This window comes from Mirounga leonina, unplaced genomic scaffold (assembly GCF_011800145.1).
Source record: "Mirounga leonina isolate KUSES-001 unplaced genomic scaffold, KU_Mleo_1.0 Mir_197, whole genome shotgun sequence".
Classification (NCBI taxonomy): domain Eukaryota; kingdom Metazoa; phylum Chordata; class Mammalia; order Carnivora; family Phocidae; genus Mirounga; species Mirounga leonina.
In genome coordinates this window covers 5,963,041-5,985,853 of record NW_023270494.1, presented here as the reverse complement: position 1 = coordinate 5,985,853, position 22,813 = coordinate 5,963,041, and the positions used below count along the sequence as shown (strand labels likewise).

Genomic DNA, 22,813 nt, shown 5'->3' with positions numbered 1-22,813 from the left:
CAGGAACCTGTACTTTCATCAACAAAAACCTCAGGTGATGCCAGGGTATCTGTCTACATTTGGAATTTGTAAGTGGCACTTTGCCCACAGTGGGGTGGATGGTGTCTGTATTAGGATTCCAAGTAGGGCAGAAATGATTTTATTTAACATGCAGCAAAACAAGGGCAGCAGAGTTGGTATACCGCATACAGCCATTTGTCACAAAGCAGTGACCTCAGTAGTAACACTCAGATAATTTTAATGTCTAAAGCTTATTATAAAGGTGTATTTCCATATAGTAATCCCACAAACCTTCCCAGGGCTGCAAGCAGCCGGTCTCTGGAAAGCTCTTGGATTTCTTCCTAAGTAGTGAAACTGATTCACTGTTGACCTAATGAAGCAGTGAAACCTGCTTGCTCGAGATGGAGGGGGAAGGGCTAGAGTAAGGAAACCTGGCGAAGTGCGGGGAGGGATTAGGGAGTGTGGTCTGTGCCACCTTTCGCCAGAGGTGGCTCAGTGCCATCCAGCTGAGGTGAGCCGTGTGCCCTTTCCTCAGCTGGTGATTCTCACTTGCCTGGTGCCCTGTGAGGCCTAGAGTCCCTGGCCCAGTTGTACCTGGTGGATGGAGCAACTGGGACAAGCTTTTTGGAGCTGAGCACTGTCGAAGCCATAGGGTCTGGTGACTCGATTCAGGCATGGCCCCTAATCTCACCACCTCCAGACCCCGTGTCTCACTGGCCGTGCCCCTCAGCAGCTGGGGATAGTCAAGGTTCCTGGGCAGCAGGTAAGGCTAGAAGTCTAGTGCAATCTGCCTGACGCTGAGGCCTCCAGTTCCCGAACATACGCCACACCACAGGCCACCTTGTGGGAAGAGGGGGAGGCCCAAGCAGGAGGACGCAAAGGGTGATGGGAGTTGTTCTCCCCTTCAGAGACTCGAAGGGCAGAAGAGCAGTTTATTTCATGCCAAGCAAGAGGTAGTGAGTAGGATGGCCTGTTCCCAAGGCAGGAGGCACACTTTCCCCAGAAAGCTACGAGTACCTGCTTCCAGAGAAGGGAAAATAATGGTTCTCTTCCATTTTCTTTCATATCCCTGGTTTTGACTGCCACAAGGCCAAGTTCTGTTTCTAACAGGCTAGTTCCCCATCCTGCTGAGATGTCCATAGGACACAGGCTGCCACCACCAGAGACAAGCACGCAACTCCTCACCCAGCGGCCGTTCCAGGATGCTGCTGCCCACGGAAGGCAGAGTTGGAGATTGAGCAGTACACAGACTTACTCAATGCCCAGGGCTGTTCAGGAGCCCTGGGCTTTGCCTACCTCCCTGGAGGTGGGAGCAGGAGCCTGCCAGCAGGGGAAGCAGAGAGTAGTGATGGGGGGCCTCGGCCTCCAGGGGTGTGAGGATGTGGTCCTTGAGGGCGAGTCCCAAGTCTCTTTAGAGACCTCCCCCCCCATGGCATCAGAATGCCAGCATGAGGGGAAAAGCCTGCTCCCGCCTTGGGTCCATGTTCCCAGGGCCATAGTGCAGAGTCTGGGGCCACTCCCCACCCCTGACAGTACATGGCCAGTTCAAGTCACACAGGTAGACAAAAATCAGGTCCTTTTAGGGGGCCAAGGGAGAGCGCATCACAGCAGAGCTCGGCTCCCAGCAGCGATGCCCACAGCCCGTTCCATATCCAAGCTCCAAGCACTGCAGTCAGGACGTGGAGGATGACTGGACCAGGGAGCCCTCCTGTCTTGTGGCAGCCTGCCTGGGCTTCAGTGTGGTGACACGGAGTCCTCTGGGGTCATAGGTTACCCCACTGCTCCACGGGAGGGAACTGGTCCACCTCGCCCACCTCTGTGCTCAGCTGCTCTCCCAGGGCAAAGGTCAGCCTATACCGAAGCCTTGCCTTCTCCTGTGACGGAGGGGGCAGCGTATTAAGGTGTGGCCTTGGGGCCCTTTCCGTGCCACTACCACCACCCCGTCCGCATTCAGCCACTCAACCCCAGCAGGGAAGGGACGCTGCAAGTGCTGCAGGACCATGGCACCTCCGGCGGGGAGGCCGAGGGGCCTGATTGGGGGCGGCCGGGGCCTCAGCTCGGAGCCCGGTGCTCGCTCACCTTCAGCGGGTTGGCCAGCAGCATGACCTGGGTGATGGCTGCGGGCGGCTGGACGGGGCTAAATGGAGACAGCTCTGTCCCAGAGGGTGGCTGTAACTTCACCTTCATCGACTGGAGAGAAAGAGAAGCTCCTTTGAAGAGAGATGGCAGGTGCCCCTGAGCGGAAGCCCACTAGAATCACGATGGACACATGCTGCTGCCTGCTGGCCTCGGGGTCCCTCAACACAGTGGGGCTCAAGAGGAGGTACCCTCTGCCTCCAGAGGCCTCAGGAAGCCAGGGGTACCTTCGGCACTGCGGCCTGCAGCACGATGCTCTTGATAGGCAAGGGAGCCGTATTCAGCATGGATACCACCACCACCAGCACGTCAGGCCGTCCAGGTGGACACTCCTTGGCAAAGTGGAAGAGGATGCGGAAGCCATTTTTATCATAGGCTGTCACAGGAAGGGCGCTGCCTGCAGGAAGAGGTCAGGTGGGTGTGGAAAGAGAAACCCCACAGAGCCCGGAGGGGAGGGCGGGGCGACCCTGTGGCCAGCAGGCTCCCTGAAAGAAGCTGGCAAAGAATCTGTCAGGACCACCCATGACTGCACAGTGGCAACTAGCGGAGGCCGAGACCGCAGGAAAGCCGGTCACATTTGGCTCTAGGGACCTGGGCAAGGACAGCCTGGGCCCACCCCTCACTACCCATATCACTGCAAGCTGTGGGCCCCGCCTCACCCTCCCACCCCAAGCTTCCCACACCTACTAGGCTTGATAGATTCCAGGGGGACGTGGACACTGGCCAGGGAGAGCTCTGGCCCCTTTATGGGGCTGCCCTGGGACTGGAAGGCAGGCGGCTGGAAGAGAGGGCTGCCAGGCCCTGGGGAGAAGGGGAGGAGAGGCCTAGCAGTGGTGCTGGTGGGGATCAGAGGGGAGGTGGTGGCCCCAGGGAAGAAGATGGAAGAGACGGGTTTCACCAGGCCTGAGGTCCTGAGAGGCAGGAAGGAGGACAAGGTAAGTCAGAGATCAGGGGATGCTGCGGGGCCAACCCACACGTCCTCCATGGCACGGCTGGTTCTTACTACCACCCCCACCCGTTTCCAGATTCTAACATCAGTAGAGCAAAAAGGAACACCCCAGGCCCTCCGGAGCTGCCTCCGGTTCTGCCAAGCCCAGGCCCAACCCTCCGCACCCTCACATTTCCCACTCATTACACTCTGGTCTCTTCAAGAAGATGATCAAGGGCATCCAGCTGGTGGAGGGTGCTATCGCCCAAAGCTGAGCCATGGTACCCGAGGGCTGTGGACTCAGCCTTTGGGGCCGGGGCCAGTCCAGTCGGGAACAAGAAGGAGCCTGCTTTGGGTGCAGGAACACTGGCTGGAACCACGGGAGCTGGGAAGGGAGAAGGCAGCGGGGCCTGGGAGCTGCCTGCAGAGGGTGCTGAGGGCGGGACAAGAGGCCCATCTGAGGGGCTGCAGGCAGCACTCCCAGGCTTGGGGCTGCAGAAGTCCAGGTCCGACTGCTCGTTCTGTTAGGAGGGGAAAGTGTGAGTGAGCAAAGGGCAGGAAGGAGCTGTTGTAGTTGGTGGGTTTCAGGTCTCCAGCTCTGGCCCTCTTGGCTGGGGGGCCCACTAGGACCCCACTGGACTAGCAGCTCACTGCCCCGGGCCTGCCGTTGGGTGGGATCCGTGTTCTCGAGCGCACCTGGGGCAGTGCTGGGGCGAGTAAGGACCGCCAAGACCACAGCCAACCGCAGTAGAGAATGAGCTGGGAAAGAGGAAGCCCGTGAAACTGGCCGAACATTTCAGTGATGCCCCTACCTGGAACAGGGGCCACTGGCTGTTTGCAGCGGACTCTCTGGGAGGAGCAGTGGGCGCTGGGTCAGTGAGGCCTGAAAAGAGAGAAGACGATGGTGACGAGAAGGGACTCTGGCCTTGGGCAGCCCCACTGACTCTAGAAGGATCACATGACGAAAGTCGCTGACGAAAGGGTGACAGGTGGGGACAAGGTGTTTTTTCAGGCAGCCTCCAAAGGGACAGGGGGCAGAACAAGACGCTCAGTCCACCATGTCCGTTCCGGAGTTTGTGCACACTGCCCTGGGAGCCTGAGGGCACGGAACGGACTCTTTATACCGAAGTCCCCTTTCCCACCCCTGCTAAGTACATGGGGCACCCCAGGGCCCTCTTCCCCATTCCACACGCCCTTCTGCTTTGCTGGCCCTACCAGGAGAAGCCCTTCACAGCCTCGCTCCAGGACGCACCCAAGCAGAGCAGCTCCTCGTCCAGCAAGCAGAGGGCGTTGCTTGTGCTGCTGGGTCCCGGGGGGGCCTCAGCCTGGCTGGATGAGTGGTTGCGCCCAGGTCCTGAGGTCTGGGGGGGTGGGGGGAGAACAGGGATGCCAGAGGACGGTGGGGCAGGGGCTGGGGCCAACACTGAGGATGAGCTGCTTGGTGTGTCCAACTCAGCAAGGTCGATGAGAGTGCCTTGGTTCCTAGAGCGGTTTCCTGGAGGGGCGAATGGAAGGCGACACGAATGATTAGGGGCCACTCTAGTGGCTGCACAGCAGGAAGCAGAACCCTGAGTACATCGTCCAGCCTAACTAACACTGAAGAAAAGCAAGCAAAGAAAACCCTACCGATGGCTCCTGGTCCCTGGGAAGCTGGAGGAGCACTTGGAAGGGCTTAGAATCCCTTCGGGCCCCGTGGGATGACGTGCAGGTCAAGCACTCGTGGCTGGGTGGTGGGGCCTGGGGCTGATCTGGAAGGGTCCAAAATGGGGAACTAGAACATTTTACCTTCAGCGTCTGGCATGGCTGATGTGGCTACTTCACCATTGATAACTTGTCCTTCAACAATTGTTTTGTAAGAGTTGATGACCCGGGAGAGGTTGTCACTGGCCTGGAGGATGTCCCCTACAGCAGAAAGAGGTACTTCTGACTCCTGGCCATGACACTCCCCCCACCCCCCGGCCAAATCCAAATTCCTGGGTCATCCTTGTCAACTACTCTTTGACTCACCCAAACTATTGTCGTTGTCCTCTGTCTCACTGGCTAGTTTGAATAACGTCCGCCTCTTACTCTCACACCGATCAAACAGCTCCTGAAAGAGTCCCAGACCTAAAAGTGAGAGCTACAAGTTCCCCTGCAATGATCTAACTCAGCGTCCACGTCCAGAAAGTCAGGGGCTCCCCCAGTGCCACGGCCACCGGCGGAACGGGGCTCCGAGCACGCCTCTGCCTGCTACCGCACCTAGGACGTCAGCTCAGGACGAGGGGAGTAGGTCTCGTCCTGTCCCCGAGGCCAGCACATGCCTCAGAACCCAGAGCGTCTGCGTGATCAAGGGCTGAGGTGCAGCGTCAGGGGCACCCGGGTCTCTGCCCAAACGTTCCTGAGGCAGAAGGTGGGGCCGAGAGAAGTGAGCCCCGAGGGTGGGTCTGCAGAGTCCCCCCGACTCGGGCGTACACACAGCTCTTCCTTCCGGGGTAGGTAAGCCCTAGCGTGTGTAAAGCGGGGGTACCCCCCCAGACCTGGTCGCTATGCTGACTAATAAGGAGCAGCAGGTGTGGGGCGAGTTGGCTCTCAGGACAGGTACTGAGCAAAGGCTGCCTCCCCTTCCTGGAGCCCAGCTCTCCTGGGGACGCGCCTACCTTCATGAGCTCTTTATCTGCCTCCGAAGAATCCTCTTTGCTGTAATGAAGCAGCATCTCATTGAGCAGCTTTACGTTGTTATTAACCTCCTCTAAAGTGTGCAGACGCTTGGTCACCTTCTGGATCCGCGCCTCATCCTACATCAATGACGATCAAGGAGAAAAAGCTTAACTAGGCTCATCCGCTGCCCCCGAACGCCCCACAGCAAGGATCGCACCAGAGAACAGGGGCAGACACTAGTCCCAGTGGAAGCTCCTTTTAATGTGCGGTTCTTGGGAGCCGTAAGGCCTGAGTCCCAATCTAGTTTTTCTTTTAAAATAATGGCCCGCCCCCCCGCCTCAACTGGCCCCGTCCACACTTGCTCCTCTAATCCATTCTCCCCGGAAGCTCCAGTGCGCCTCCCGCTCTCTGGCCTCACGACAGGGGAAGGGACTCTGGCTCTGTGGTCACGGGTTCCTCCGCCCCAAGGCCCCAGGCCCACTTACTTCCTTCACCATGGACTTGATGAGCTTGTTGGCCTCTTGTAGGTCATCCGGGTTTTTGCTTTTCAACAACTTGGCTAAAAGCTGGAAGAGGAGGTACCAAAGGGAAAGGGAAAGGTAGCACCCCACCTGGGGAGACCACAGAGGACCCAAAGCTCCTGCAGCACTGAGCGAGCCACCACCTCACCCGAGGATGCTATTGGCTGGGGTGTGCTTTACCTTAGATTTCTCCTCATCATCAAAAACAGGATTCTTGGGACGAGGTGGTGGAGAGGGGATCAGTGTCCTGTCCACAGGGATCAGTGGGTCAGACTGCACGATGCCTGACAGGGAACACAAGGGGGCAGAGCGTTGGCTCACGCTGGGGTCACCTTGATGTCCTTCCTCACACAGCAAGGCACATACCCTGTCTCTTCAACATGTGGTAAGCATCCTTGATCTTGGTTTCTTCTGGCAGGGCCAACGTCCAGCTGTAAAGCAGCTCGATAACCTTGGTCTTCACTTTCTCAGACACCCTGTCCCCCAGGTACTAAGAGGCAAAAGGAAATGGGAAAACCTCATAACTGCCATCCGGAGGCAGAGACCGTGGGAACGCTCTCTTCACAGCAATGGGAAGTTGCTAGTTAGCTCCAGTCTTCAGGCCTACCCCAAACCCGGTGTTAGGGGTGTGGGACACGGCGCAGGGAGGGGAGGAAACCACCCGTGGCAAAGCTCTCTCCGGGGTACAGTCCGTGGTCAGGCAGGGAGCTGGGAGCCTGCTATTGCGTTTCCATGCGCCATCTCCCAGAAACAATGGCATTTTCTCTCAAAGGAATGAATGAGAATGTCTCAGATGTGAAAAATGGCTCCCTGTGCTTTAAGTGGCACCCAGAGCTTAAAAGCCACACCAGCGTGCCACAGAAGCTGAGCAGCTGAGCCTAACTCCTTAGATCCACGTAAGATAGACCCAAGTGACCTCTGTCCCCAGGAGCCTCCCCCCCCCCCGCCCACCTGCTGCCGCATCACCTCTCACATTCAGGCCCAGAGATCATCAGAGGGCTGCCCGTCCCTGTGGCCTCTGGCCCCCCTGCAGCCCTCAGGGCCTAGCCCCTAAGGACAGGACACAGACAGCTGCCTAAAAACAGTTCTGTGGAGCTGGTGGGTGCACCGTGAAGCCACTGAGACGGGAGAGGGGGAGGAACACAGAGCAGTTCCTAGAATGCGGAGACTGCCCAACTGACCTTCGGAGAGACGACTTTGATTAATTCATTCAAAAACCGGAACTTTCCCACTTCATTATGAAATCTCCTCCCACAGTTCTTCATGCACGCCTCCAGCACCTGCAGCCACATGAAGGGGGGCGCTCAGTGCGGGTGGTCTGGGTCGGAGCCTGCACACAGGTCACGGTGACGATTCACCCGAGGAAGGAACTGCGCAGGAAGCGGTGTGCACGGCCCCCGGGAATGTCGGGGCAACAGGATTACTGACACCTCCTGTCCCTTGAATTGCAAAGCTCTCCCGGGGAAGCTGAACAGGAACTAAAATAAGAAATACTGAGACCCAGATACCAAGACAGTGCGTCTCTGTCCTAGAAGGTGCCTGCCTGCAACCCTCCGCCCTCAGAGGTACAAAGTTTCTCTGACTCGGGTCTGGGGCTCTTTCCACCAGCTGATCCACACTGTGGGGAGATGGGAGATGATGTTTCAACGGTTTTCGTTTTTGACGACATGATCTTTTCCCTCCTCCTGCTCCCATTGATTTTCCTTCTGGGGCACACAAAACTGCCTTAAGTTTTCTGTGCTGCCCGTGGCCCTGGTGCCTGGGGTTTACACCAAGGAGCGCTCCACCCCCATGTTCCCTCCCTTGGCTTCTGACTCTGTCGAGCTGGGTTTTTCAACCATGCTCCTACTGACATCCCGGGCCACTCCTTCCTTGTTGTGGAAGCCTGTCCTGTGCATTAGAAGATGTCTACAACATCCCTGGCCTCTACCCGCTAGATGCCAGGAGCACCCCACGACGTGACACACGAAAGTGTCTCCAGACACTGCCAAATGTCCCCTGGGAAGCAAAAGCACCCCCCGGCTGAGAACCACTGTTTTAAGGCCTTCGCTCTGCAGTGAACACGACAGAGGTGTGCACGTGGGCCACCTGAGCGCCCTTCCCACGACCCGGACGAAGTCAGGGGAGACCCCTGGGAGGCCTCTGGACACGTCTGCGCTCTGAATCCTCGCAGTCTGAATAAACGCTAAGATCCGCCGGTCGGTGTGATGCCTTGAATAGGAACTAGCATTACTTTTAGCTACAGAACAAATTATACTCGCCACACTTTTCTTTACTTGGCCGACTCTTAACCGGCAAGACAGCCCTGTCAGCATCTCTTCAAGAAGCCGCCTCAGAGCTCCAGCCTGGGCTCAGGGCCCCGGCCTCCGGCTCCCTCGCTCAGCCACTCGGCCTCTCCCACCGGACCGGCGGGGACTGCACTCCGGGCCTCTCTGCAGCCTCGGCGCCTTGCACAAGGGCACACACGCTTGTGGGGCAGTTTTCGGAACACGTTCCGGACATTTCTAGTATCAAAGGACTTTGAGCTGCCATAGGACGTGGGCCTGAAAACCTCAGAGAACCCAGTGGGCACGTGAGGAAAGGCCTGGGCTCATTAAAATTCGCCAGTCAGAGTGAAACAACCTACCGTCAGGGCCTGGACCGCCTCCCATTCCTGCGGAGACTGGATCTTATGGGCCAGCAATCGGACAGCGATCTGCGGCCTGGGGGACAAGCAGACCACGCTTTCAGGCACTGACCCTGGGGCTACGTGGCTGGCCCTCCTTGGCCAGTTTGGACTTCTCTGCTCAGCTCTCTCCCGCTTGTCCCAGTGGCTTTGAGACTCACCCTTCAAGCTCTTTGTTGATCTGATCACAGAAGCCAATTATGTATTCCCAGTCCTCCTGGCGGTTGGAAGGATTGGTGGCCTTATCTTGGGACAGAGCAAAGTGGAGGACAATTGTTAGAAAGGAGGACATAATGGAAGGGTTTCCAATAATTTTTAGGCACTGACGTGAAGCTAAGTTTGTTTCCAAATTTCTTCTCTGATAAACCGTCAACAGGTCAGTCTAGTATTTTGAAAGTCACAAATGAAAGAAAAACAAATTCTCAGCCTTGTGAAGCTTAGAGTAGACCACCATCAATAGAATACTTATAAACACAAACAATAAAAATCTTCAAAGATACCTGTAAAAATGTTTAATATAACCAATAGGTATAAATAACTCTAGTTATATAAAAATAAGCTATTAAGCAAATAGCGATGAGCAAGAAGTGTCTCCTAGAGAAACTAAAACCAGGTGATACTTGATAAAAAAACATACATACTTAAAAAACTTATTTCCTACATACCCTTCAAAAACTTTTTCAAGACCTAACTTTTCTTAATGCTTTAAATGTTATTTTCTTAGCAAGAGTAAGAAGGGGGGGAGGGAGGGAGGAAGGGGCAGGAGGGGGAGGATCACTGAAGGATTAAAATCCAGGTGCTAAATGTCAAGGCTCCTAAATTTTGGTGTGGGTCCTCCTTCCCCTGTTATCCCCAGAGCCCGTGCTAAGGAGGACGGCCCCCGCTGAGGGTGGTTAAACGTGTTCCCATATCTGATTCACATCTTGGGAGTCTGCCTCTTCCAGAAAGCACTCTCAAGCTGTTTGCTAAATTTAGGGCTTCAAGTTCAGAAGACAAATGGTAGGCTGAAGGCGTATATCCCTTTTAAATACCCATGCTCCTGCAGATTTCCCCCAGCGCCAAAAGCAGAGCAAGAGAAGCTTGAAAAAGCCCCTCCACACAAGGGGTGTTGGAGAAGTTCCTGAATTCTGATTTCTCGTGACTGTGTTTTCTTAACTTCCTTTTTCCTAACATTAAAAATCACTAGCTCCATGAACAAATCCTAACAAGGGCTCCCAGCATCCTCCCCACCCCCACGGGGCTCTGAGGCACAAGAAGTCAGCAGACGCCACCCTGAGGCAGAGGGAAGGCCTGCAGTGTTTCCGCGCCGAGTGCAAGAAGATTCTGACAGTCTAGGTTCATATTTGGAGGAAAAGGAAAAATGTCTGTCCTCAATCTTGAAAAAAGAATTAGCAGGCCCTTTAAAATGTCAAGCTAGAGGGAAGCAAGATTAATTCTATCAAGAGTGGCTATTTATTGCCACAGTGACCTACAAGCTGTCACCTTCCAGAAGCCCCGTGTTTCTCCCATCAGTTGTCTGATATATTCTCAGGTGTTAGCGCAGCTTTGTTACTAATCCCTATCATTTGAGATGCTTAAAGTTCTCACATGACATCAAGAGGCTGAAGGATACAAAAAATAGGGTGGTCTGAGGGGCCATACCCGTCCCATTGCTATTACTATTTTGAGAAGAGTCACACACCTCGTGGTATAGGAGTAACACGCTCGCCTGTATTGCACGCAACCGGAAAAGGAGGTTCAGGGGACAGCATGGAGGCGCCTGCCCCCCCACGCACTCAAGCAACGGGCGCTCACCGGAAGTGCTCTCCCCAGGCCTCTCCTAATTCCGACAGCACTTCTGCTCCCAGGAATATGCCCACTTCCTTCTCACTTGTGCTCAACTTCTCTAGAGTCCCATCTTGATAGACCTTCCTACTGCAAATCTGCAGGGAGCTCTCTGCCTACACATGGGCACAAAAAGCCTGGTTTCAGCAATGCCCAGTCCCTGTTTTGAGCATCTACTCCAGCTCTCCAGTCCACAAGCACCCTCAGGAACAGGAGGAAAGTTCTGGGGATAATTCCAGGTGATTCCATCTCTCCATCTGCCCACTGCCTCCCTCCTGCAGATGCACACAACCTTCCACCCACTCAACATGCTCCATCACCTGGCACAGAGGTGATACCACAGCCTCCCCTGTAAGCCCCACCTTCTAGATCTGGCTCTGGGCTCTACTCTTGACTCAAGGTTTCTATTTTCAGGTCTCTCATGAAAGCCTCATCCTCTTATGTGTCTGTGCCTCTAGATTCCCTCCTCTCATTTTCAGCTTAGTTCCATCATTAGCCTTGACTGTGGTGGGGCCTCAAAAGGTCAAGTAGGGATGCTTCCAGTAGCAGCCCTGGCTACCCAAGCCCAACACGGCTCAGACATTTCACAGACGACAGATTCTATGTATCACATGACTTAGAGATGAGCAGAGGCAAGAACACAGGATGGAAAAGAAATCAAGAGTCAGCCTTCGGGGCGCCTGGGTGGCTCAAGTCGTTAGGCGTCTGCCTTCGGCTCAGGTCATGATCCCGGGGACCTGGGATCAAGCCCCGCATCGGGCTCCCTGCTCGGCGGGAAGCCTGCTTCTCCCTCTCCCACTCCCCCTGCTTGTGTTCCCTCTCTCGCTGTGTCTCTCTCTGTCAAATAAATGAATAAATAAATAATCTTAAAAAAAAAAAGGGTCAGCCTTCAGTGCTAGGGTCTTGAATTAAAAGAGACTTTATCACCAAGTCTTTGTTAAGCACCCACAGGAAATTAAGCACACAGGTGAACTATACCGTACGATACTATTCAATCAATAATATACCTAAAAGAAAACGAAGTACACAGCATGCTAGGCCATGGTGGGACTACATAAAGAATCCAAGACTCAGAGCCTACCCTTGGGGAGCTTATGTTCTTCTGATGCAACTTGTGCGAAATAACCAGAGCAAAAACTTGAGTGTAATTATATAATTTGATACAGAAATGAGTTTAAAAACAAACTCATTACTTCTCTTTCCTGACTTCCCCATTTCTATAAATGGTGCCATCATTCAAAAGCTCGCTGTGCCCCCACGCCCAGGCATCTGGATTTGAACCCCCATTGCTGACTCCTTCCTTCTCACCCACTTCCAGCAACCCAGGGTCCCTTCCTTCTCAACGTCTTTTTAAATCTCTCCCTTTCTTACCCCTACCCCCACCCCACCTGCTTACTTCTTCACCTGCTTCCAGAACTTCTGCTTCTTGCCATCCTATATAAAACCCCTATACTAATCCTCCTAAAACACTGACTTCACCAGCTACGGTAAGAACGGGGACCTGATAACTGTTGAAATTTAAACTTGTTGGGCTGGAATTCAAGCTCTTCCAGAATTTAGTTCTAACTTCCCAGCTTTCTCTCCCACCACACTCCTACAGGAGCTCTCTGCCTGAACCAGACAAACACCTGTTCCTGTATGCCCCAAACATGGTTTGCTCTATTTACATCACTGTCCAGTTTTCGTTTTTTAAGATTTTATTTATTTATTTGACAGAGACACAGCAAGAGCGGGAACACAAGCAGGGGGAGTGCCAGAGGGAGAAGCAGGCTTCCTGCTGAGCAGGGAGCCCAAGGCGGGGCTTGATCCCAGCACCCTGGGATCACGACCCGAGCCGAAGGCAGACACATAAACGACTGAGCCACCTGAGCGCCCCTGTCTAGTGTTTTCTTAGCCAATTGTCCCCAGTCTTCTGGGCATTCAAGGCCTGGCTTGACTGCCACCTCCTCACTGAGAGAATCATCTTTCCATTCCACTTACCCCCAATTTCCTAAAGAAACTGTCTGCATTTGAGCACTTTACAGCGCTCACCCTGTACCTGTATCTTTTTAAGAATGCTTTATCCACCCCAGCATCATCTTCATCAAACTGAAGGCAAAGACAGCTGGAACTTAATTTTCATAATACCTCATAGAGTAGGTATTTGTTATGGACTGATTGAGACAAGAGGACTTCAGAGAAGGCTGAAGTCATCAAGAGACAGTCTGTGGGCAAGGAGAATCTGGGATGGGTCTTAAAGCATTTAGTTGAGCAAAGGGAAGGAGATTAGTGTGTGCCGGGGGGACAAGAACACCTGACCTGGCACAGCAAGGAGACTCTTGGGAAGCCACAAAGAGGTGGCAGTAGGTGTGCAGCAATGGAACGACCCGATTACACAGAAGTGGACGGAGGGGAGGTGGGGAGACACTTGAGGCACCGGGCCCAGCAAAGGCTTCTATAATAATTCTGGCAAACCATGGAGTGACAAGGACCTAGACTAAAACAATGCTAAACCCCAAACACTGGTTCATTTGATTGATAAGGTCACACCAATAAGTCATAAGAACTGTGAAGGTGAACAAGGGAGAAGAATGGAATCTTTAAAAAAAAAAAAAGAATGGAAAGAATCTTAACACCGCCCCTAATGTCACTCTAACCAATGGGAAAGATCAAAGGCCAGTCTCAGCTCTATTATCTACAGATACCATCCCATTGCCCCACTCATTTCCACTCTCCCTCAAAAACAGGTCTGTCCCTCTCCTATTTCAAAATATAACTCTAGGGTGCCTGGGTGGCTCAGTTGGTTAAGCGACTGCCTTCGGCTCAGGTCATGAGCCTGGAGTCCCGGGATCGAGTCCCGCATCGGGCTCCTTGCTCGGCAGGGGGTCTGCTTCTCCCTCTGACCCTCCCCCCTCTCATGTGCTCGCTCTCTCTTTCTCTCTTTCAAATAAATAAATAAAATCTTTAAAAAAACAAAAACAAAATATAACTCTAAACCTAGCCAGTTAAAAACTCAGCTTAGGTCGAATTACTCCAATGTCCCCATTAATATCTATGAATCAAATCGATTCCAGCGTAGTTATATCTGGATGGATGGCTCTGGGTAAGTGGTGTGATTAGCCAGTGTGTCCTCTTTTTGTGAAATTGTGACAGTAGTACCTGCTTCGCTAGGATACTTGATAAAGGAATTAAATGAATGTCTTTAGGGTACTCTGAGCTCCCTGGAGAACAATTCCCTGCACACAGAGGACTTTGTGACCTGCCTGCAACTGCAAATTTTGCAAAGGTAACCTAGGTTCAACCACCTGCAGGGGGTTTCTTATTAAGAAAGGTCAGGCCAGGGGCACCTGGGTGGCTCAGATGGTTAAGCATCTGCCTTCGGCTCGGGTCATGATCCCAGGGTCCTAGGATCGAGCCCCATGTCTGGCTCCTGGCTCAGCAGGGAGCCTGCTTCTCCCTCTGCCTCTCCCCCTGCTCGTGCTCTCTCTATCTCTGTGCCTCCAATGAATAAACAAAATCTTAAAAAGAAAAAAGAAAAGAAAAGAAAGGTCAGGCCATTGGAGGAAACAGCCATTACCTCCAACAGCCTGGAGGCTCCAGTAAATAAGAGATCTTGCACAAGGCACTCTCTAGGCATCCTGTCTTATCACTCTGTCCAATTTCTGCCTTCACTTAGAGGACTCCAGGGGCCTCTTCTAAGCCCACAGGAAAGTTAACTTATTAACCTTTCAGCAGAATACTATGTGCTAACAAGGTTAACCCGTGTTTCCTTAATAGCAATATAAATTAGCAATTAGAGCAATAGGCCGCTATAACTACAGCACTAGGCTGTGCTCCTCTGCTTTGCTCAGAGTATGGTACCTACGAATGACTCGTTAAGATGTTCAAGTGTGTGTATCCCCAACACGGACATCACCGAGGCTTGGGCACTGCAGGAAAAGGGTAGAGCTGCTCTTTATCCCTTTTTGGATTCTTCTCACTTCAAACATTCTGCCTGCGCGAGGCGGCCACACTTCTCAAATACACGGCCGCAATTCTGAAGCTGTGTGTGTATGCTCAGCGGCACCCACCGCTCCCGGAGTTTCAGCCCAAATCCGCAGCTTTTCCCTTCGACTAAGACTGAGGCCAGGGGTCCCGGAGTCACGGCGGCGCGCGGCCCCACCGCAATCTCCCCAAATCGCCGATGCCATGCCAGGCGGCAGCACCTGGCTGCCGCCTCCCCGGAGCCCGGGCCGGACCCGAGCTCACGCCGCCGCGCGCAGAAGTGGGAGGAAGCGCCGGTCAGGAGCCCGGGCGCCCTGCTGGGGAAGGGGCGTGATCGCGGAATGCTCGCGGCCAGGGCGAGCCCAGGCGCGGCTGCCAGGCGACGCCGCCGCGGGCCCCTGGGAGCGGAGGAGGGCGGGGTGGGGCGGAGAGGGGCGCAGGGGGGCTCTAGGGCAGACAGAAGCGGCCGCGGCTACTCACTCAGCCAGGACTCCAGGCTTTCCCCTTCCGCCTCCGCCATATTGCAGCCGCCCGGGCCGGCCCAGCGGCCTCAACCCTCGCGAGAACCTGTGAGAGACGAGTCGGGGCGGGGCCTGCATGGGGGCCTGAGAAGAGAGAGCGCCGCCGCCGAGGGTGGCGTCAGGCTGCGGCGGAAAATGAGATGCCGAATGTTTCCTTTTGACTCTTGCCTTTGGACCTCGGAGTGAGAGACTCTTAACGCCCGGATTAATGGAGTGACGCACAGATTTAGGACCCTGCGGAGCTTTTCCCCCCGTCTCCCGTCACTCGCTCAGGCACGCCGAGGGCAGCCTTCGTGGGGTCCTTGTGGCCAGCCAACATGGCTGCCCCCGCGGTGAGGGCTGCGCGAGGGTGGTCGGTCCTGGCGCTGGGCCTGCGGAGGGCTGTCCCGCGGCTTCCAGGGTGAGAGGGCGGCAGGAAGCTGGGGTGCCGCTTGGGACTTCACGGAGAGACCTGCAGGGAAGGAAAGGGCTATAGGCAGAACGCGCAGGAACCCGGAGAGAACCTGGGGGCCAGGATACCTCGGTCCAAGCCTCTGAATTGGCTGCGTGACTTCGAGCCAGTGTGAAGGCTTAGCGATTGTCCCCAGCCCAGTGGGGTTCTGAGTCGAAGCTGAAAGCGCGGTCTTAACCGAAGAGCTCAGAGCTGGGATTTTCGGGGGGCGGGGGGCGAGATGCTTAGGCGGGGCGCCTATCCTGAGGTTCAGGAACCTCGCCTTACCGTTGGCACTGGACGAGGAGGAGACTTCCCTGGCCTGTTTGGGGGAGGCCCACCCACCTCTTAGGACAAGAGCCAGAATTATTGTTCAGGGTTGCCTAGCGGTCTCCGTGCCGCTCTCACTCGTCGGCGGGTTGGCAAACAGGCCCATTGTTAAGTCAAGCCTTTTCACTTGTGGAGTCAGCTTTTGCCGGCCTCTTCCTCTTCCCTCCTCTCAGGCTAACCCAGGTGAGGTGGAGCCGCTATGGTCCTGAATACAGGGATCCACAGATTGACAAGGAGTATTACCGCAAGGCCTTGGCCGAGCTGACTGAGGAGGAGAAGTATGAACAGGAACTCAGGAAGACTCAGCTTATCAAAGCTGCCCCAGCAGCGAAAACAAGCTCTGTGTTTGAAGACCCCGTGATCAGGTTAGATGGAAGCAAACACTTTTGTTCCATGGACTGGGACTGTACCAGGGAGGGTCTACAGTAAGGATTGTGATAGAGCCTGGGAAATCTAAACATTTTGTTTTTCTCCTTGAAGTAAATTCACCAACATGATGATGAAAGGAGGAAACAGAGTACTGGCCAGATCCCTCATGACGCAGGTAACACGTCTCTCCTGTCTCCTTGCTTACGTCTTTGTCCGTGGCTCTTTCAGTTTAGCTTAAAAAAAGAACAGCTTCATATACCTGCCATTAGAATTACCTTCCCTGTATGGGGTGCCTGGGTGGTTAAGCGTCCAACTCTTGATCTCACCCCAGGTCTTGGTCTCAGGGTCATGAATTCGAGCGCCATGTCAGGCTCCACGCTGGGCATGGAGCCTACTTAAAAAAAAAAAATTACCTTCCCTGGGCGCCTGGGTGGCTCAGTCAGTCAAGTGTCAGCCTCCGGCTCAGGTCATGATCCCAGGGTCCTGGGATTGAGCCCTGCACTGGGCTCCCTGCTCAGCGGGGAGTCTGCTTCTCCCTCTGCCTCTGTCCCTCCACTCATGCTCACTCGCACTGTCTCAAATAAAATTTTTTGGAGAAAAAAAAAAAAATGACCCCGTATATATGGGTGGAGGTGGCGGCTGTAATGAAGTCCTGCAGGAGTCAGCAACCACCATGCACTCCCCCAATCACAAATCTCCGTCTACTGCCCTGGTCCTCCTCCAGGAAAGAGGAGGCATTTAAGAACTTTGCCTTAGAGGTGCCAAGAGAGGGGCCACACTGTTATAGAAGAACAGGATGACAGAGGAGGAAAGGGCAAGGTATTAGCTCAGCTGGATAAACCCTTTAGGGAGTCTGGGGCAGCATTTTCCAGTGTATCCCTTTGCAGACTCTGGAAGCTGTGAAAAGGAAGCAGTTTGAGAAGTACCATGCTGCTTCTGCCGAGGAACAGGCAACCATCGAGCGCAACCCCTACACCATCTTCCACCAAGCACTGAAAAACTGTGAGCCTGTGATAGGGCTGATGCCCATTCTCAGAGGTGGCCATTTCTACCAGGTGAGCCCGGAAAGTAGGGCTCCCCACCCATGGAACAAGCTGGTGGTGGTGGGTTGGGGAGCACTTAGGAGTGGGAAGGCCCAGAGTTGGGCCAGGATTGATAGTTTTATCGGGAGCAGGTTCTGTCCACAATGTTGTGTCGTAAGTTGTCAGCTTCTCGTGGTGAGGGACTGTGTATAACTCATCTTTGTACACCAGCGTCTAGAGTAGCACTTGACCCATAACTGGTGTTTCGTTGCCATTTCTTGAACTGAACGAGGTTCTGGCTCAGCATTTAATTCTGTGTTATTGCCATAAGCCAGTGTTCTCGGCTTCTGATTTTTAATGTAAGCTTCATAAGGGTGGAGACTTGTTAACGTCTGTATGCCTAGGGTCTGGCGTGTCCCTACGTACCTGGCATATAGTGGCGGTCTAGCAAATGATTGTGGACAAGAGGGTCTTGTTTTTAGGCACCCCTGATCTGAGTTGGCTAAGTCACCCCAGCTTGATGGGGCTTTTCCCAGTTGATGCTCATATCAGCCTGGCTGAGCTTCCATTTAGAGGTGAGAGAGGTCTCTGCCTAATGAGCTTTTGCTCAATGAATGCCTCTGGGTCTGCTACACTGAGGGCACCCAGGGGTGAGGGGGCCTCAGAGAGAAGCCAGGCCCCTCAGGAGTGTTGTCAGAGCTGGCCCACAGGGAACCTGTGGCTACTCCTTAGAGCTCAGGGCAGGAGGAGGCTGCCGCCCCGACAAGGTCTTGGACTAACTTGCCCGGGGTCTTGTCCCGTCCAGGTCCCTGTGCCACTTCCCGACCGGCGTCGTCGCTTCTTGGCCATGAAGTGGATGATCACTGAGTGCCGGGAGAAGAAGCACCGGCGGATGCTGATGCCGGAGAAGTTATCACATGAGCTGCTGGAGGCTTTTCACAACCAGGGCCCTGTGATCAAGAAGAAGCATGACATGCACAAGATGGCGGAGGCCAACCGTGCCCTGGCTCACTACCGCTGGTGGTAGAGGGAGGCTGGGGGCTCTCTGCTGCCGGATCGTGGGAGCCGCTGTCACAGTGGAAAACCCTTGTGGGCTAATAGTTCCTTTTAAAGGGGGGAGCAACGTGTTTATTGCTTGTTAGGCCTTTCTTTGGGGGCTAGAACTTGCTTTTCTTGTCCCATCTCCTTTAAAGAGGGAACGTATCAATTTGGATTTCCCCCAGGAGCTTAGGGTCCATCCAGCCTCTCTTCCTCAATTCGGGGTAGAACTTTGGGGGAGGATATGAAAGGAAGCAGTTTTAATATTGGAAAAGGTTTATTAGAAAATTCTCACCCTGAACTGGTGTTGCATGTGAGGTGGTATTGCCATTTACTAAAGCCGACTGGAAATAATATGTTTGTTTCCGAAGTGGTCCTTGTATAAAATGTATAAAAAGCAGTTTCTGGTGTGCCCTGTGCTGTGCCCCTCGAGATCCCAAAGTACCCCACCAGTAGCTATGGGGACGGGGGAGCCGAGGCCCCAGGATGGCTGTCGCCCCAGCGGTTACACAGTGCACTGCGTGTTAGAGGCTGCCTTTCTCTGCCTGGCCCAGGCTGGAGGTGCTGGGGGCGAGGTCGATGGGATGGTGTGGGCAGCTCTGTTTGGTGTCTTCCCCGGTCCCTGAGGTCCCTGAATCCGGGAGGGAAGGTGCTCAGGGCAGGACCACTGCATAAGTGGGAAACCTCTCAGGAGCTGGTGAGGGTCTGGAAGGGATGGTCTCTGGGAGGGGCAGGGAGTGGGGCAGGTGAGAGGCTGGTGCTGCTGGTGACGCAGCGGGAACCGGAGGCCTAGTCGGAGACCTCGCTGTAGTAATACTTGTGGGCAGCCGGGGTCGTCTTCCAGCCGGCTGCCCGAAATTCGATGATCTCCAGCAGCAGCAGCTGGGCCAGGGAGCTGAGGCCACTTGGGAGCAGGAAGCCGTCCCGGATCAGGACAAAGAGCTCATCCATGCGCTGCCGGTTCATCTTCTCCAGCTGCTCCCCCACGCGGTGCAGCTGCAGCACCAGGCAGTCCACCTGCAGGGGGCAGTTGGGGGTGACCCCGGGGCACACAGCAGCCATTCAGGGAGCTCGAGCGGCAAGCTCGCTTGGCCCCACACACTTGTTTCCTCCTGACCCGCTCACACCACCTGGTGGGTGTTCGCCACATCTTAGGTGAAAGGAGACAAGTTCAGGACTTGCCATAGGTCTTGCCGGCCAGGCTGGATGCAGGGCCTGTCTCCAAGCTGCCGCTTAACCTCACCTTCCTACCCCTCCTGCACCCGGCCTGACTCTTTCTGGGCCATCTGTATCCACAGCTGGGTTCCTATCACAGGTTGGCTTTCCTACTGGGAAGAAAGCCTCTGAGCCTGTAGGTTTTGGCTGCTCTCCGTTCTGAATAAATTCCAAGCCTGGCAGCTTGTCCTGGAACCGAGACAGGCCTTGAGTATCCCCACCAGGCTCCTGCCCTGGGAAGTGATGCTCTCGGATGCTCTTCATGGACAGCGTGCTGGTGTTCTGAGCTGAGCCAGGGACCACCCACCTCCACAGTTGTCTGAACCGGGGTCACCCACCTCCTCCTCCTTGCTCAGACTGTCAGGCTGGGCCAGCCGGAAGAGGCAGTCGTAGACGGGGTTCACGAGGGCCATCATGGGCATGTTGTTCACCTGTGGGGGGACAGCGGGGGCCAGAGCACTGAGTGGCTGAAGGAGACAGGCTGTCTCTGCCGCCCAGGGTGGCTACCGGGGCCTCACCCTCAGGTAGTCAAAGATGTTGCAGATAAAGGTGACATAGCAGACCCAGCCCTGCAGGGACCGGGCTCGCAGCTGCTCCCGAGCCTGGTACTCCTGCTGCAGCCGGTTGAGGAGTCCCCGTCGGAAGACACTCTGGCCTGCTTGTTTGCTCTCAGCCTGTGAGCCAGGGAAAGGATGGTGAGCCAGGGGCGGTGCCATGGCGACCCCCACTCAAGCTTTGGTGGCTGAGGACCCTCCTGTCCTGACTCTCCACCTCTGCCCTGCTGGCCAGGCCTCCTGCCCTTTGCCACGGCCTTTTCCAAAGTGTCTCCCCGCTTCTCTACCAGTCCCAGCCCACCTGAATGATGGCATAGCACATGCGTCCTGCTTCTTTGCTGAACACACAGTCCTGCAGAGAATGGTCCACAATCACATTGGCCACCTTTTCCAAGTCCACGGCACCTGGATCTAGGGTAGAGATTGGGGAGTCTAGAGCTGCTGAGTTACCACATTTGTTTCCACTTGCTTCTAAGGATTTGAGATGTTTCTACAAAAGAGCACTCCTGTGATACACTTATGTTTTAAAAGACCAGAAAATAACCAGAAGTAGCCATACATCAGAGCAGCTCCACTGGGCGACTAATGGCCAGGACAGGTGGCCGTTAGAGACTAGTCAAAGAATGCTAGTTTTTTAGGGCACGTGTTTCTTGGCACTAGGTTGCAGAAGGAGCACTGAATAACGATGTATTTGACAGCAATTTCACGGAAGAAAGTGTTCTTACAATATACACACATGAACACCTGACAAGGCGGGCCAGGCAGGGCCTCCCCAACAGGCTTAGCTTGGCATGTGATGGGCATTACTAATTGTTAGCTGAGTCAAACTTCTGAGTGCTGCGGAAGGCACTGATCCAGGACAATGACTGCATCTTCTCTGCCAAGCAGAATGCTCCATCCTCTGTCCCAAGTCAGCCCTCTCTGCACATGCAAGACCACCTGCTGTGGCAATACAGAAGCCAGGGCCAATGCAAGGGCTCTGGAGACGAGAATTCCCTTCTCTGTGCTCCACCCCGCTCTCATGGGTACTTTAAAAAATGGCTTTACTGCCCGAGAGGTGACTCTATGATTCATACTTTCAATTATTGGCCTAAATGTAACTTGTCCTCCAGTCCAAGAGTGATGTTGCTGACTTTTATTCTCAGAAAGCAAAGGGACAGGGTTGGGCATTCCCTGGCTAAGGCTCAGGCCTCCAGGCCTGTCCCCTAGGCCCCTTCTCTGCAGCTCAGGAGGGCTCCCATGCTCACCTTTGAGTGCTGTCTTCAGCAGCTGCTGAGTCTCTGCATCAAAAGACTGAATTTTATACTCCTCTCTACCAGGATCCCCCATGACCATTCAGCCCCAGCAGCTCTTTACTGAGGTGGGACTAATGACAGCACCTGGGGAGGAGGAGAGGTGAAGGAGAGAGGCCTCAGGTGTGCAGCGTGGGGTCAGGGTTTCTAGTCCTGCAGGCCCGGGCCAGGGCTGGCCAGCGCTCGGGACAGGTGCTCCCAGCCAGTCCATTGCCTTGGGTGGTTGGCTGAGGGCCCAGCAAGCTTGGCTTCTGGTGGAGACTGGGCACCAGCCAGGCACCTGCTGCTCAGTTTAGGAACCCTTGTAGCTTCTGGGATTACACGGGAGTAGAGACGTAAAGGTGAACGTGCCGACCGTCCAGTCTCCATAGTAGGCAGGGATATTCTCCATTGATTCTAAGGTTGGGGTGCGATGAGCTGCACTGGGGGTGTGGACAGGGGCATATCAAACACTTGCCCTGCCTATGTAAACCGGCCTGGAAGCTGCTGGCCCAGCACGACTTCGGGCGAGTGACAGGGCTGGGGGCTCCGGAGAAGTCTGTCCCAGCAGGGTTCCAATCCCCTGGCCCCGACCCCTCCCTCGGCTTTAGTCAGAGTCCTTCTAAGTCCCCAAACCCGCCCCCCCCCAACCTTTGGCCTGGCCTGTGTGGGCGGGTGCGGGGCCGAACTGCTCCTGTCCAGGCCAACTTCTCCCCGGGACGGGCTGGTTAAACTGGCCTCCCGAGCGGCAGAAACCCGGCCTTGCCCACTCAGACTCCTCTAATTCCTGAGCTCCATTCTGGAGCCTTCCTCTTAAAGAAGAGGGGAGCCGGATGACACGTCTCCCAGAGGCAGCCCCTGCTGGAGTCCCCTCTCCGGACGCCGAGCCCCTCCCTGGTCAAAGGACGACCTCGGGGACTCTCCAGAACCGGGCAGCTTCCCCAAGCCCGAATGCCCTTCCGGGCGGGGCAGGGGAGCCGTCCCGGGTCCCGCGGGCCGGAGAGGCGGTGCGGTGCCCTGCGAGCGCCGGGACCCACCTGCCGGGCCGGCGCCGCGCCCGCGGGCCTGGAGGCCGCTCGGCGGGCATGGTGCTCGCGCCCCCGTCCGCCGCGCCGCAGAGCCGGAGCGACCCGCCGGGCCTCGCGGCCGCTTAGGTCATTTCCGAGCGCGGCGCCGGGGCGGGGCCGTCTCGCCGGCGCCACCTGCCGGAGTCCCGGCGACGCTCTCCTCGCCGCGCGGGCTCCCGAGGTCCGTGGCGGGCGCGCCGGACCTTCCCCGGCCCGAAGCCCTCGGTCGCCAGCGGCGGCGGCCCCGCCCCGCCCTCACGCCCGGGGCTCGGGTTAAAACGGGATCCAGAGAGGAGCCTGGGTGGGCCGCGCGGCGTGGCTG

At 55.3% G+C, this 22,813-nt stretch overlaps 3 protein-coding genes across 3 annotated transcripts; 1 reads left to right on the top strand and 2 right to left on the bottom strand.

Annotated features, from left to right (window-relative positions):
- Positions 1-123: 123 nt before the first annotated feature.
- On the bottom strand, positions 124-15,218 carry GGA3 (golgi associated, gamma adaptin ear containing, ARF binding protein 3). The gene is made up of 17 exons (XM_035026043.1): positions 15,155-15,218; positions 9,049-9,133; positions 8,849-8,924; positions 7,404-7,502; positions 6,589-6,712; positions 6,403-6,506; positions 6,187-6,267; positions 5,701-5,838; positions 5,072-5,153; positions 4,850-4,966; positions 4,317-4,559; positions 3,877-3,947; positions 3,272-3,585; positions 2,824-3,047; positions 2,364-2,533; positions 2,080-2,190; positions 124-1,874 (listed from the first exon to the last, which is right to left on the bottom strand). Exons 1-17 carry the CDS (start codon positions 15,192-15,194, stop codon positions 1,764-1,766), a joined length of 2,190 nt encoding a protein of 729 aa, XP_034881934.1. The 5' UTR covers positions 15,195-15,218; the 3' UTR covers positions 124-1,763.
- A 39-nt stretch (positions 15,219-15,257) lies between these two features.
- On the top strand, positions 15,258-18,738 carry MRPS7 (mitochondrial ribosomal protein S7). The gene is made up of 5 exons (XM_035026048.1): positions 15,258-15,595; positions 16,129-16,320; positions 16,436-16,499; positions 17,212-17,379; positions 18,152-18,738. Exons 1-5 carry the CDS (start codon positions 15,513-15,515, stop codon positions 18,371-18,373), a joined length of 729 nt encoding a protein of 242 aa, XP_034881939.1. The 5' UTR covers positions 15,258-15,512; the 3' UTR covers positions 18,374-18,738.
- Positions 18,643-22,576, bottom strand: MIF4GD (MIF4G domain containing). The gene is made up of 6 exons (XM_035026049.1): positions 22,462-22,576; positions 21,401-21,532; positions 20,455-20,564; positions 20,118-20,273; positions 19,938-20,030; positions 18,643-19,401 (listed from the first exon to the last, which is right to left on the bottom strand). The coding sequence occupies exons 2-6, from the start codon at positions 21,486-21,488 to the stop codon at positions 19,174-19,176; spliced, it is 675 nt and encodes a 224-aa protein (XP_034881940.1). The 5' UTR covers positions 21,489-21,532; positions 22,462-22,576; the 3' UTR covers positions 18,643-19,173.
- Positions 22,577-22,813: the final 237 nt, after the last annotated feature.